The sequence below is a fragment of the Natator depressus genome, chromosome 9 (assembly GCF_965152275.1).
Source record: "Natator depressus isolate rNatDep1 chromosome 9, rNatDep2.hap1, whole genome shotgun sequence".
In the NCBI taxonomy this organism is placed as follows: Eukaryota; Metazoa; Chordata; order Testudines; family Cheloniidae; genus Natator; species Natator depressus.
This window is the reverse complement of record NC_134242.1, coordinates 88,462,797-88,477,294: the sequence shown is the minus strand read 5'-3', so window position 1 is coordinate 88,477,294 and position 14,498 is coordinate 88,462,797. Positions and strand designations below refer to the sequence as shown.

Here is a 14,498-nt window from a genome sequence, read left to right as displayed (position 1 = left end):
AAGCCTTGCACAGCACCGAGCTGACAGAGACGGAGAAGGAGATTTCCCCCCTCCGCGTCAGCACTTCCTGCTCCCCCGCCTCCGCGTCAGTGGTACAGCCCCCTGGTTCCTTAGACACCGCCCCACTCCCACCTCTCCGCCGCCCGTGGTGGTAGAGTCTGATTTAGCTCAGCTGCATCCGCCTCCTTCCCCTTCCGCCGCAGTGGTATCGCCCGGCAGCAGGCGCAGCCGCAGGAATCAGTAGTAGCTGCCGCCCAAGCCTCCCCCCGTGTCCCCGGCACAGTGGTAGAGGCCAGTTTCGCTTGTCTCCAGCCCCCGCCGCCTCAGTCGGACCCAGCCGCTGTTGCCGTGGGCGCCTCGTTCTTATCTCCCTCTTCGGGCTCGTGTATGAGTGATTTATAATCCTGAGCCCGCCATGTCAACTCCGGCCCGGAGGCGCCTCATGCGGGACTTCAAGAGGTAACGAGCTCGCTGGCTAAGGGGGCCTCTACCGGGAAAGGAGGGGGTAGCCTAACATGGCGGCGGGATAGGGAGCGCTACGCTGATTGCGTAACGCAGGGCCACGCTGTCTGGCTGCGGGTTACGCGGCTTGCTCATGACAGTGGAGCTACCCGCTGGGTTACGGTACTTGCGCAGCTCACCGGGGAGGGGGAGGGGAGTTACTCGCTAGGTGCGCTACTTGCGCCTTTCGCGGAGGGGAGGGCTACGCTGACGGAGGGAGGGGGGGCTGTGGGCGGGGTCAGTGACGAGGTGTCCCACGGCTGGTCTGTGTCTCTGCCCCGCAGGTTGCAGGAGGATCCCCCGGCCGGGGTGAGCGGGGCCCCTTCCGAGAACAACATCATGGTGTGGAACGCGGTCATCTTCGGGTGAGGCCGGGGCCGGGGAGCCGGGCGGGGCGGGGAACGGGGGGTCGAGCCGGTGTAGGAGAGACTCGCACACTCGGGGAGGAAACGGGGGTGGGTGGGGCCGAACCAGCGTCGGGGAGACGGGGCCCGCATGCCCGACAGCTTCCCAGATTTTCCCCATAGCCCTGGCCCGTGCCGGGCGGTGGCCGCCGAAGGGGGGTTTTGCGCCGTGCGAATGTCAGGGCAGCTTCTGTGCATAGCCATGGGATCTGTTACCTAGAGGAGCGCCCTCCACTTTGTGAATGTTACGTTGGGGCCTTTGATACACTCCCCAATAGCCTTAAGAAAAGGGGGACCTCGTCCTACACACGTGCCCCCTCCCCCATTCTGGGCTATGCACTCTTTAGGAATACAGATTAGGAGGGTCCAGGTCCACTTCTCTCCCTAGGATTGAAAAACCTTGCACCCACGCACATCATCCCTCCTCCCCCCCTCCCCCTTACAGATTTAGACGCAGGGCACCCACTAGGGCATTTTTGTCTGTAAGTCTGTGAAAAACTTTAAAGCCTGTTTCTGTGGTGGGGAGGGACCAAAGGGGTGTATGGTGTAATAGCTGTTTTTATTTATTTTCCAGGCCTGAGGGGACCCCTTTTGAAGATGGTAAGTACAGTTAAAATCCTCTCCTTGTCTGTTCTTATCTGTTTGTTGTGTAAAGAATTAAACTAAGAAAGCTTCACATAATCTCAAAATGTTACTCTCCTGGGTCCTTGCAACAGGTTTAGACTAGATATTTTGCTCTCCTCATGAGAATTCTGTACAGGTCAGGAGAACATACCATTAGTTGAGATTCACCTGGCAGATTCGAGAGCAGAACTTTGATATTTAGTTTAGTTTCATCCCTGACCCTTGGAACATTCCCTCCTTCCCTTTTCCAAAAAAGTGTTAACTTTTTTGTAAACTTAGAATCTGGTTACTATCTCAATGCACAAAAACAAATGTAGATCAGCTTGCAGTCGTCAGCTGTGTTTTGTCCTTTGTCTAGTTAAAGCACTTTTAGAATCTCTTGGCATTTCTATCATAACCCTGGGTTATTTTTTTCAAGTGATTTTCATGCTTGAAATGTAAATGGTCAACCTAGGTATTTGTGTTAAACAGAAAAGGGTGCATATTGGATGTCATTCTAAGCTTCTAGAGTGTTACACAAGTTTGAATTTTCCTATGTCAGAACAATGTTTCACTGGATTGTCTATCACAGTACCTTTAATACAGGAAGTGATCTTTAAAATCCCATGATATGCAAAAGCTAGGCTCTATTAATAAATGGCTACTCTGCCCTTCACTTTAAATTTCCTTGCTTTAGTCAACTTAAAAGGACACCAACTTGAAATTTAGTCAGTTTATAGAGTTAAAGGTAAGTTTATTATTTGCACCTACTCCTAAGATCCTATGCCAATTTCTTTGGCTTTATTTTCTCTAAAAATGTTTTCACTTCACTGATGCTGTATGAAAGACCAGCACACATAGTGGAAACTCACTAGACATGAAATGCTGTCAAATATTCAAAGCAAATGAACTGAAAATGGTGAAACACTCTATAAAAGTACCATCAGTACAAGACTCTAATTATTCTTAAAAAGAAAAGGAGTACTTGTGGCACCTTAGAGACTAACCAATTTATTTGAGCATAAGCTTTCGTGAGCTTCAGCTCACTTCATCGGATGCATACTGTGGAAACTCTAATTATTCTTGGTTCTCATGCTGAAAGCCTATGGCAAACTCTAGCTCTTAAAGCTTCTGACTCTCTGAGGACACCTTGCAGGCTGAGTTGATGCTTTACCTTACTGAGCATGCTTTAACTTCCAGTACCTCAGAACCCAAGAGTATTTCAGCCACTTCATTTTCATCCTTGATCTGTCGAGAAGCTCGTCACAGGAGCTGCCTCAGTTCTAATTAATGCAGCTCCAGCTTATATTGTGCCTTAGTCTGGAGCCTGGGTATCCTTTTTTTTCTGAAGTGCTTGGTGCTAGGTATTTCCTCTCAATTTATGAAACTGTATAAGGCAAGATACTCCCTTTTGTCTCCTTGGCCTCGATACGCTAATGTTACCAGAACTGCTCAGAGGCCCAGGTTCTTGGTGCACTACTGGAATGGATTAATACCTGGGGGTGTCTCTCCTCTGTATCTCCTGCAGATTGAAACATTGGAGTCTCCCTCTCCTATCTCTATGGCTCAGTGTTAGGGTAACGGAGAAGTTTAGTTACTAAGGACTTTTGACATCAGTACTCCAACTGGTATGTTGAAGGTGGTAGAACAGCTTTTTGGAAGTATTGGTATGTTAATGTCAGCTGTGGCTTTCAGTATTGGTATTGTGCTTAGATCTAGACCTGGGGCTGAGTGGGTTCTGGCATTACTTGGGACTGGTGCTCATTCACTGTGTGCGCTTTTAAGTGTCATGCTGATATCCAAGCACTCTGGGAGCTTTAGCAGAGCATATAGTCTTGGTGCCTGCTGGATTGTTCCTTGGAAGGTACTCTGGCACTGGTGCCCATTGGGATTCCCATCTCATACTTGAGGGAGGAGAAACAGCATCTTTGCTAATTTTTCCCGACCAGAGTCTATGGGAGTTCTTTTAAATTTAATATCTTGGACAGACCAGAATATATTTACTTCCTACAGCACAGCATATCAGCACCAACACTTCTAGGTGGTGAGATCTCCAGGTACTACTAGGGTAGCTTAGTGGTGCCTTTAACTTGTGCTCTGCCTCTCACTAAGGTTAGCGTAGTGGTGTTTAGTTTCTTACACCCATTCTGGCTTAGTAAGACCTGACTCTAAAACGCTTTCTTCAGTAATACTGGACTGTTAATGGTCTGGCAGCTCATTGCAGCATCTTTTTTTACCAGCAGCAGACGGCGACACGTTAGGCATCAAACCAGTCTGAACGTTTTTGTCTTGGTTGATCTTGTGATGCCTCATTAGGAATGCATTATTCCCAGAGGACAGCTGTCTCTCACTTGCTATTATCCAGAATGCTGTGCTTAATACATTAAAGTACCACAGGAGATCAGGGTGAAATACTTCTTCCACTGAAGTCAGTGGAAGTTTTGCTGTTGACTTCAGTGAAAGCGGGATTTTACTATCCATAAGGGGGAAAGAGGTGGGGGCATAGTTTGTGTTCTCAGCACAAGCTATAATCACTGGTCTGGGTTTCCTGTTTCCAGGACTGTGCCTACTCCCACACCTACAAACATTTGTTCCCTTTTCTGACAAGCAAAGGGAGATCAATAAGGAGGCTCTTCTTGTGATAGATTCTCACAATTGGTCTCTGGGTCATGGAGTACATGTAGATTAGAACTTTCTCCAGTGGAGGACGCTAACGGTGGATCTCTTTTTCACCTAAACTACAGACTCTGGTAATGGTAGAGGAAAAAAAACTGCTTGAGCCAGAGACATCTCAGTTTGTGAGGGAGGGAAGTGTTTAACTTTGTGCTGGAATCTTTCAGCAAAAATCTTGGCCATGCTAAGGAGAGACCAATGGTTCATCTTGTACTGGTTCAGATGAGTGCAGTTCTTAACTGTACTACAGATACCATCAGTCTGAGTCTGGCCAGGAGTGATCACTCAGAACCAGGCCACCTCACTCTGTTCAAACTTAAGCTGTTCCCCCTGAATTTTTGTGTCCTGTCTAGAGGAAGCTTTATAGGCATGTGGTGTCCAATTAAATGACTTTCAAGAAGCCAGGACTGCCTATTTGTAAACTGACAAGATTTCAAGTGTGAAAGCAGGCCCTTGTAGACTAGTTTACTTAACATAAGAGGTACCTGACTCCCTTCTTTGCCTGTCCTGAGTAATTTGTAATAACTCTTCAGGTTTGTTTGGCAGCTGTTCAGCTATTCATGAACTAGTCAAAGGTATATCCGTGTCTCAACAGCCTTCTTCTCTGAGCTCATGCAGGGGTTGGTACTTTTAAATCCCATATTAAAAAAACCTGAGTGTCTGGGACTAATGTGGCTGTGACCAAGATGATGCATTTCTTTTGGGTCACTCACTATTTGTAAGCCCACGATTTTTTCATGGCAATCACTTCCTGGTGACAGTGTTAGCTGGCAGAGTAAGAGATTTGGGGTTTAGTGACTAACTGTAGAATTTGGTACATGATGGATTAAATTGGTGCTATGAGAATCTCAGATCTCATCCAACATGGTGAGAGTTCCATTTATGGGATCTGTTCTGCCTGCGTCCTTTCTGTGTTTGTGTACCTCTGAGGCCCTTCTCTGGATGCCCAACTTCAAAGGTCCTTGGTGGCTTACGTGAGGTGCACTGAACCTTATAGGTCCATCCAGTTTTTTGTTCCGTTGCCATGTGGGGTAATACTTCTAATACGAAAACCATGTTTTAATGGTGGTCTGCACTGCTCGTTATTGTGCCTGACTTAGCAACCCTGAACTTGGAAGTCATGTCAAGGTAGTCTCATCCTAGGCAATGCACCATCCATTGCTTGCCTCAAAGATTAAGTTGTTGGCCCTTGAAAGAAGAGAATGCATCTGCCTTACCATATGTTTATAAGACTGTTGCATGAGTTACTTACCAATTTTTTTCTCTTTCCCCTTATTATTGAGTATGGTCTGCAGAACCACACTTATTTAGTTCATGTAGCCTTTAAATATGAGTGACTTGCAGTTTGATTCATTAAAACTTCGGAGTGGTAATGTGTCTTTAGTGAGGCCAAACAACGAGACTTCTGTGAGAGGCTGTGAAAATCTTTTCAAGTAGAACCATGGATAAATGAGTGCACTGAGGCCCACAATAAGTGAATAAATGCATTTTGACTTACAACAGGGCTGTTTGAGTAAACTCACTATGTTAAGCAGGACATCAGGGTGCCTTTTTTCCTCAACAGCCTGGCAGTAGGATCTGTTTAAAATGGGGTTTGATATTGTTTGTTCTTGGCTGATTGGCTTCTCCACTCTCTCCTCTTAACATTCTAGCCACTGTTCTAGAATAATTCTAGTCATGTCTTACAGATGTATTTTGAGAACCCCTTGATGTTTGTCATAGGCACACCATTTGTGGTAGCTTGTGCTCAGTTTTCAGCCAGATGCTTATCCACTTTGTGATCTGTTTGCTGCCCAAACAGTCTGTAAGAAGCATTGCTTGTGGTAAAGTCTGGCAGTCCAGCTTGATTCGCCTTCCTAAACCTCAAATCCAAGAGCATGAGGAATAGAACTCCACTAAAAAGCATTTGTGTGTTGATGTTGCCATTTAACAAGGTCTATCTTCTGCTTGTGGACACAAATAAGACTTAATTCCTTTCCTTACGTAGGATGAGCAATACAGCTAGACAGGGTTATGTTGGAATTGATTCCCTAATGGCGCATCCGTTTCCAAGTTGATCTCTTACCCGCCTCCCTAATTTTGTGTAGTACAGACTAGATTCCCAGTAATTGTAAAAATGTATATGTAATTCCATAAATTAAAAATATTTAATACAATATAAACAGGCATGTCATATTAACATTATCTGAGCTTCAGTGTCTTCATAAATGGCATTGGAATCATAATGATGCTGCTTTTTATAGCCAGCTTGTGTACCAAAAGTGCAGTATTAGAAAATTAGACTCTCCATCACTGCATTTGAAGGCTTTCAGGTTTCTGTGCACTTGCCATCTGCATATTAGAAATACAATTATTACTGCTGTTTTGGAGTTGCTGTTTGTTCAGCTGTTGCTGAACAAACTACAGGCATCCTATCGTGCTAGTCCTGCTGACCTCTGACAGAAGGGAAAGGAGCTGACAAATAAAAATACTCCTTGGCTGTCCCTTGATGCTTTCCACTAGGGAAGGCTTGAAGATTTCTAGAACAGCTAATGTTTGGCTAAAACCACTCTTTCCACTTAACAAATACCATTTAAATGCGTACAATTAATACTAACAATAACTAGTATTAACGTATACTCAGTGTAGAGACATGAATTCTTATATTCAAGATATCTGATTTTTTTTTAAGCTCTAAACTAAAGGTCTAAACTAAGCTGTCACTGGTCTGGGAAGAAGGTGCACTACAAGAAAAGTAAAATTGCAGTGTTTCCCTTAATCATGGCAACTGGTTGTATATGCTAACCTGACACTGATAGATGGTACAAGGATATATCTCAGTTACAGGAGACTTCAGTTGTAAAGAGGATATTTTTTAGCTTCATATGTTGTTTTTTGGCTGTTTAACCTCTTTGTGTATACTACACAATGTCTGGCTTTTTTGATTTGGTGGATCGAGGATAGTACTGTAAAAAGGTTCAGTGTATTCACTTCCAAGTGATGGGTGTTTCTAGAGTTCATCATTCACCCAGTCCTATTCGAATTTTTGCTAGCACTCACAATATGTGGGACTCTGCTTGTCTGCAGCTTAGTTGACTGACTTATTTCCCCACATCCTCATAGCTTTAGGAGAAGGACAAAAATAGCCTGTATCAGCAGAAGCTACGTTAAGGTTGTTGGGCTCAAAGGATTTAACCATCTCAATTCTTGTCTCATGTTAACATGTTTCTTAAGGGGCACAAGTTTTGGTAGTCTCAAGCCATACAGAGTTGCTCTGATTGCACCAAATGGCTGGCAGATAATTGATCCTCCAAAACTTCTTTGTATTGGCTCCTCAAGGCAGATTATCATGGATTCAGCAAATGGACAATGTTGCAGAAAGGTTCCACACAACTTGATGTACAAGGGAGGTCACGTGCATTAGGCTCCTAGAAATCTGATCTCTTAAATACTATTACAAGCATCAAGCTTCAAAACAAAAATAAGTCCAGTTATGTATTGTTCCATTCCCAACATTAGGAATCTGCTTTGCAGGGAAGAGCAATATTCTGGACTTGCAGAACAACTATTTTCTATGCTTCCGGATGTTTAAGAGTTATTCTAAAGAGAACGAGATCTTTGGCAGGATACTGAGGACAGACTGACTTCCTCATCTAAAATTTCTGAATAGTCTGAGTAGGACAGTTCTGCATAAGAGAATAATGGTGAATATTATTCTTTTATTTGGAAAGGCTGCTCAAAATATGAGGCATTGTCTAGGATTTAGAGCAGAGGAATGGTGGAGTTGAACAGCTTGAATTCTATTTCCAACTTTGTGTGTGACGTTAGGATAATGCATTGGACCTCTCTATGCTCCATCTATAAATGGAGGATACTTGCCCATCCCTTGTGAAGCATATGGATGTCCTTGAACAAAGTTATTTATAATTTTCTCTTTCAACTCCAGGAACTTTCAAACTTACAATAGAATTCACAGAAGAATATCCAAATAAGCCACCTACTGTTAGATTTGTCTCTAAAATGTTTCATCCAAATGGTAAGTACCCATATAAGATGCAATCATTCTGTGGTTTGTGGCTTATTACAGCACTTAGAGTAAAAAAAAAAAAAAAAAAAAAAAAAGGCTTGCTGATTAGACAGTGTAATCTTTTTATAAACATCTTTGTTTTTATGTGACAAGTGAACTAGCTCTCAGTCTGATACAGGAGGGAGCAGGGATTGGACGTGGCTCAAGTAGCACTCAGACTCTAGGGCAGGGGGAGAACTCGTTTGATTCACAACTCTTATGGAGCAGTGTTATGTGAATCCCTTAGGCTCCCATCTTATTTGGCTACTGTATTTCTGGTTAAACATCTGTTTGTTTGCTCAGAGAATTTCTCTGGGTTAGAGGACAAAGAGGCCTTCCACACTGAGCGGTGGAGAGGGAAAGGAATCATGTTCATTTACACAAAGTCTGGTTAATTCAGTTAACCAGAAAGAGTGGAATCTTACGTGAACGTTGTCCTTGTTTTAAAAACAAAAACGCTTGAGGTCACAGCATTCCATTTTATGACTTTGCTACATAGATTTCCCTTTTGAAAAACAAACAAACAAAAAAACACTCAAGTGGGATCCTCTTTGTCCTTATGTGGCCTCACGCAAAATAATCTTTGTAAATACATGTTGACATTTACAGGCATAACAGTACTCTTAAAGTTTACGTTTGTCACTTTTAAGCTGAATTTGACCTTTTCTGTGAAACCTGCATCTCTCAACAGCTCTGTCTATGCTTCAGTACCATGGTGGTTTATAATACCAGCTGCAGTGTTTGTACAGAGTGTCTCTCTCTCTCATACTCACTGCATTCAGAAATGTGGCTTGTACAATCAAAGCTAGCTAGATTGTTTTCTCTGTTTTGGTGGCTGCCTTCAGGAGTGGATATTTCAATTCAATGTCAGATTGCATTTCTTAATCTTGGATACTATGCTTGCTTCCAGCTGTAGCTGTTGACTAATTATATGGCATTGTGGCCTGCATAACTCTTTTAATTCCAAAGGCTTTTCATTAAACGTTTGCTGGGACCTGAATAAAAATAGAACCGCCATAGAACTTTCATGTTTAGTTGCTAACCAGGTATGGATCAAATGCACTATTAACTGGGGGGAGGGTTCCTTAAATTAGTGAGTGGAAAGACCACCTTAAACAATTTCTTGCTTCTCTGTTCCTTGTTTAGTTACTGTAGTCACCTGCATGAAAACAGTTGTTTCTTCAAAGTAAACTTGTTTCTGCTACTTAATCCTTGCTTGAAGTAGCATGATAGAGACCTCTTCATAGCCCCTAACTGTGAGGTCACAAGGGAGCAAGTTGGGTGTGTGTGCTTTTTTTTTTTTTTAAATAAGCAGTCTAAAAACATTACTTAATTTCTAGGTAACTCTCCTTAGCAACAAAGTCTGACTTTTTTTTTCCAAGAGATCGGAGTCATTTTTCTGTTAAATTTCATCAACTTTTAAGGCTTGTGACATACATTAGAACAAGTTAATGAGTTTCATTATTTAGGCTTCAGAAGATTGAGTAATGCTGGCAAAAATTTGGTGTGGCACTTCTGTGTTTGTTTTTTGAACCCTATCCTCAATCTTATCACATCTTATATTGTTATACAACCATTCTCTTTAACCCCTCCTTTAGTCTACGCAGATGGTAGTATATGTCTGGATATTCTTCAGAATCGTTGGAGTCCAACCTATGATGTGTCCTCCATCTTAACATCCATACAGGTAAAATGACTTTCCAGTATTTATTGTAATCCTATACTTGCATGTAAAGTTGCTATGACACATCTCAGTTAATGACAAAAATCTAGTTCTGAGCAAAGGTTCCACCACAAATTACCACCATTCTGCTTTGTTTACCTTAAGAACAAGCAATGGACTTAAACAGTCTAATGCAGGGGTAGGCAATAGGCAGAGCATTGGCCAAATCTGGACCACCAGATGCTTTTGAATGGACTGAGACATCTTTATTTACTTATTATCAGTATTGATTTTTCCCTGAGTCTGGACCTTGACCTACAATAATTGATTATGCCTGCTAATGATTCTAATCAATTACAGGGAGTCTTTTGGTAGAGGGCAGGTGGGGAGAGAGTTAAGTACCCAATGACAAAGTTATGTTAATCAGGTCTTATACTATGTCCTTGGTTATTTTGATTTAACTGGGGAATGTAAAACCAGGAGAGAAATCTTTTAGACTTTAGAACCTATAATGAGAATACTGTTATGGCTACAGAACACTGGTTACATATTTCAGACTTCTCATGTGAAAGATGAGGGTTTAGTATCTGTGATAATAGCAAATAACCCAGAATACACTGCAATATCTTGTGGTTACACCGCTTGACTACAGTGAACAGAAGGAACACGTGACTTTTTTGAACTAATTACTGGAAATAAGTTTTCAAGTGTTATACCTATGAAATTGACAGGATTTTTTTTGTTTTTTAATAGTCTCTGTTGGATGAGCCGAATCCCAACAGTCCAGCAAACAGTCAGGCAGCTCAACTATACCAAGAGAATAAGCGGGAATATGAAAAACGGGTTTCTGCAATAGTAGAACAGAGTTGGCGTGATTGTTGACCCTGGATGATGCAAATGAACACTCTGGTGATGAGGAAAATATATATGAAGTGTCTGAGTCATCTTCCTCCTAGCATCATTGCATTTACTTTGAACGCAAACTAGCTGTTTGTGCTGTTGCCACTCTCCCTTGCTGAAGCTTCCCTTCCTTGGACATCAGAAAGCACCCATTTTGAAGTCAAATGTACTGTACTTGGGTTACTTGCAAAAGAATTACTGATGCTGAATTCATTTTTCTGTGGTCCCCCTTCTCCAGTCTTAGGGCAGTATTGTGCATTTCTGTAGTGTACACTAAGCTTTTAATTGTAATTGTGTTATACACAGTGATGCTTATGTGTAGCTTGATAAAAGGGATGTTTATATACGTATATACATTTTTTAACTGATATTACTAGAGTGCTGATCTGTCCAGGCTGGTCACTTACCTCGACTGTTGGTTTTAGACCCCACTGCATTTGTAAGTACTGCGGGAAGAATTAACTTTTCTTTTCCCTGGTCTTATTGGGTTGTCAAATGTTTAGAAATACAAAACATAACTGATTGATGGCAGTCCAACTAATCAGATAGTGAAAATGGAGGATACTGGCTACTTCTGCACTTCAGGTGCAAGATAAGGTATGATTACTGTTATGGTACTTAAGGTGACATGCAAAGTACCTCCTTTTAATTTACAAAAATAGGGTTTTAAAGGATATGCCTATGAGGATATTGATGAAATAGGTTACTTTAGTCCTCTCAGTGAGGTACTGACTGGACATACCCATGTTGAGCTGTTGTACTTAAGTTCAAAATCTTGCTAACTTTACTATTTTGAGTTTAAAAAAAAAATTGAGGTAGGAAAAAACAAAGCTTCAAAGCTGGGATCACATTCATTAGCACTTGATTCCCTCTATCTAACTGTAACAGTTAAAATATTGCCAGACTGCAACTCTGTTGTGGAAAGTGAATTAAGAATTGTAAGATGGGGCACTTGAGGCTGTGCCGTTCCTGCTCTTCGTAAATTAGTGGTGAGGTGCGTGTGTGAGCAACAGCTACGTGCTTATTAGTTTCCACCCAATTCAATGAAAATATCTTTCCTTGTTTGAAAAGGTATGAGTTTGAATTTACAATCTTTTGCAAGACTAAGTTTGTATATTCTGGAGGCAGTACTTTTTTTAAACAGCAGTGTGAGATGAGATCTATAACTGTGGTGTCCACTGTCCCCATAATTCATGTGCACATTGGTCTGTTGAGAAGTATAACTTTGCATAAGTAACCCATGTAAGAAACTGTACATTTTTCAAAACTTGTAAATAAAAGTGTAACCTTATATCCTTATTGTATAAAGAGGCAAGAGATCTATTTAACCAGGGTAGTAGAAGCTAACATTTATTGGTTTGGATCCCTGGAGGTAGATGCTGTTTCACTGTTCAAAGGGCTAATCATTTAGTTATGGTGCATGAACCACAGATGTATACTTAGCTTAATTCAAATAGTACTTGAAAAGTAACCATTTGTGTTTGTGCTGTTGTTGGCATGGGGGAGGGTCATGCAATCTCTAATTTGGCCAACTTCTCTTGGTAAAAAAAACTTCCAAAGAGCTCTCCAGGCCTATCTGTTCACAAATGGGCTACAGTGACCTCATCTTGCAGATCTGTTCAAATTTTGCATACTTGATTACATAAGCTAGAAGATTAGGTCAGAGTGGCATCATCACTTACACTTCAAGCAAGAGTTAAACTGATGTCATTTTCAATACAGATAAGCCCCTTAACTAGTGCATGATCACTCAGGATAGATGTAATGCAGTTTCAGGCTTTCAGTTAGATAGTCCTAAAATAAACTCAAGTACACACCCATAACTAGAGCCCTGTGTATTACAAAATTTGTATCTACAGCTAATTGATCCATGGATGTAAGGCAGCTGGCTGTAGATATGCAGAGCTTTAGCTATAAAATTTGGATTCACATCTGTCCATGACCCCCTAAATTGGTCTCTGGATTTGCAGGGCTCTACCTACAGCAGGAGTTGCAGTGGTTTAAACTATACAGCCACTTAAATAGACCAGCATCACCACCTATGTTAGTGAAATACAGGCCAGTTAGTTTAGGCACTGTGTGTACTAACAGTTGAGAAAGATCAGGATGATTACAACTTTCCCCAAATACGCTAAATATCTACATTTATTGTGGTACTTTCTGCATCAGACAAAGCATGTCCATTTCATAACAGCAATAGGTCAAAATCCAAGCCTCTTGGCAAATGCATTTTTGATTCTTGGAAGACTTAACTACTTACATAGAAACAGTAAGGCCTGGTCTATATAACTACATTATTCAAGGGTGTGAAAAATCCACACAACTCAGCCATGCAGTTAAACTGACCGAAACCCCCCAGTGTTGACAGCACAAAGTTGATGGGAGAATTCTCAGTCCACCTAGCTAGCACCTGTTGAGGAGGTGGAATATCTCTGCCACCAGATGTAGTGTCTTCACTGAAGCACCTCAGTATTTTAAGTGCAGAAGCCCAGCCCCCACATGTCATTGAAAATAAACAAAAGATGATCTAGAGATTTAAGCCAGACAAGCCTAGGGCATCATCATAGCTTAATACAGGAGTGAGCTTCCCCATAAATTACTAGGTGAACAGAGATAGGAAGGAAAACTGTAGCATAGTTTCCACAACGTTGTAAATTCTGGGCATATATAAGAGGCATAGTCCCTGCCCTCCAAAAAAGTCTAGATAGCTATGCAAAAGATGGGGGCTCTCAGTTCCTGAGCTCAAGGATGGGATTGGTTACTTAAACAGGACTATATGACTGATGAGCAGCTCTCTATCCTGAAGTTTCAACTGAAATCCCAGCAACTGCCCTGCTCACTATGATCATACTTAATATTTCCAGCACATTATACCAAATGCATACTTTGTGAAAAGACCATTATATTTAGCCAGCTTCCAGGAAAAGGGCTGCTCGCTAGGAACTGTGGTTCTGCAAGTATTGCCTCTGCCACACTCCCCAGAGTTACTGTCCCTCGGGAACCTGCTGGAAAAGCAGGGACTGCTAGGGGACCGAGGCACCAATAGTTGAGATGATCTAAAATGCCATGCAGACCCCAGCCTCCTTAGTACCATTTTCCAAAACCCTGAGTTCTTGAGAGTAGAATTCAGAGGGAGAGGGGCAAGTGGCATGAATCTGAAGAGAGAACATGCTTGCAGAACCACTGCCAAGTTAGGGGACCTAGGTAGCAAAACAGGCCCTAGGAAGATGGGGTGAGGCGTGCTAATGAAAACAAGGATAGCACAGGGGGGCATTTGTTCATTCCTAAGTGAATGCTACTCACCTGTAATGAGTTCTTCAAGATGAGCCTCTATTTTCACACCTGAGAGATTCAAACCGCCTGTGCCATGAGCCACCAGGATCTTCTGCAGTGCCAGGTGGGGCCACTCCCCCTCTCCTCAAAGCCAAGGGTATAAAAGGCAACACAGGAGGATGGACTGACCTAGAGGGCAATGTAAACAGATGGAGAGGCAGATATGGGAGGCAGGAATGATAAAGTGAAGCACAGGGACAAACAGGAGAGTGGCTACTGAGGAATATCTATCATAGCTGGCTGAGTGAATCAGATATTCAAGCTGGAAAAGACACAGTAGGTCCCATCTGAACAAGCAGCACCTACAGGAGAATTTATATTTGCTTTACCCAGAGGTTGAGTTTTAATCTGTTTTACAAGGTATGGCTCAGGGACT

The 14,498-nt window shown here is 42.3% G+C and overlaps 1 protein-coding gene across 1 annotated transcript; it reads left to right on the top strand.

Annotated features, from left to right (window-relative positions):
- The first annotated feature begins 214 nt into the window (after positions 1-214).
- UBE2A (ubiquitin conjugating enzyme E2 A) lies at positions 215-12,230 on the top strand. Its single transcript, XM_074962570.1, has 6 exons — positions 215-459; positions 786-866; positions 1,480-1,505; positions 8,107-8,196; positions 9,825-9,913; positions 10,643-12,230. The coding sequence occupies exons 1-6, from the start codon at positions 416-418 to the stop codon at positions 10,769-10,771; spliced, it is 459 nt and encodes a 152-aa protein (XP_074818671.1). The 5' UTR covers positions 215-415; the 3' UTR covers positions 10,772-12,230.
- The last annotated feature ends 2,268 nt before the right edge of the window (positions 12,231-14,498 follow it).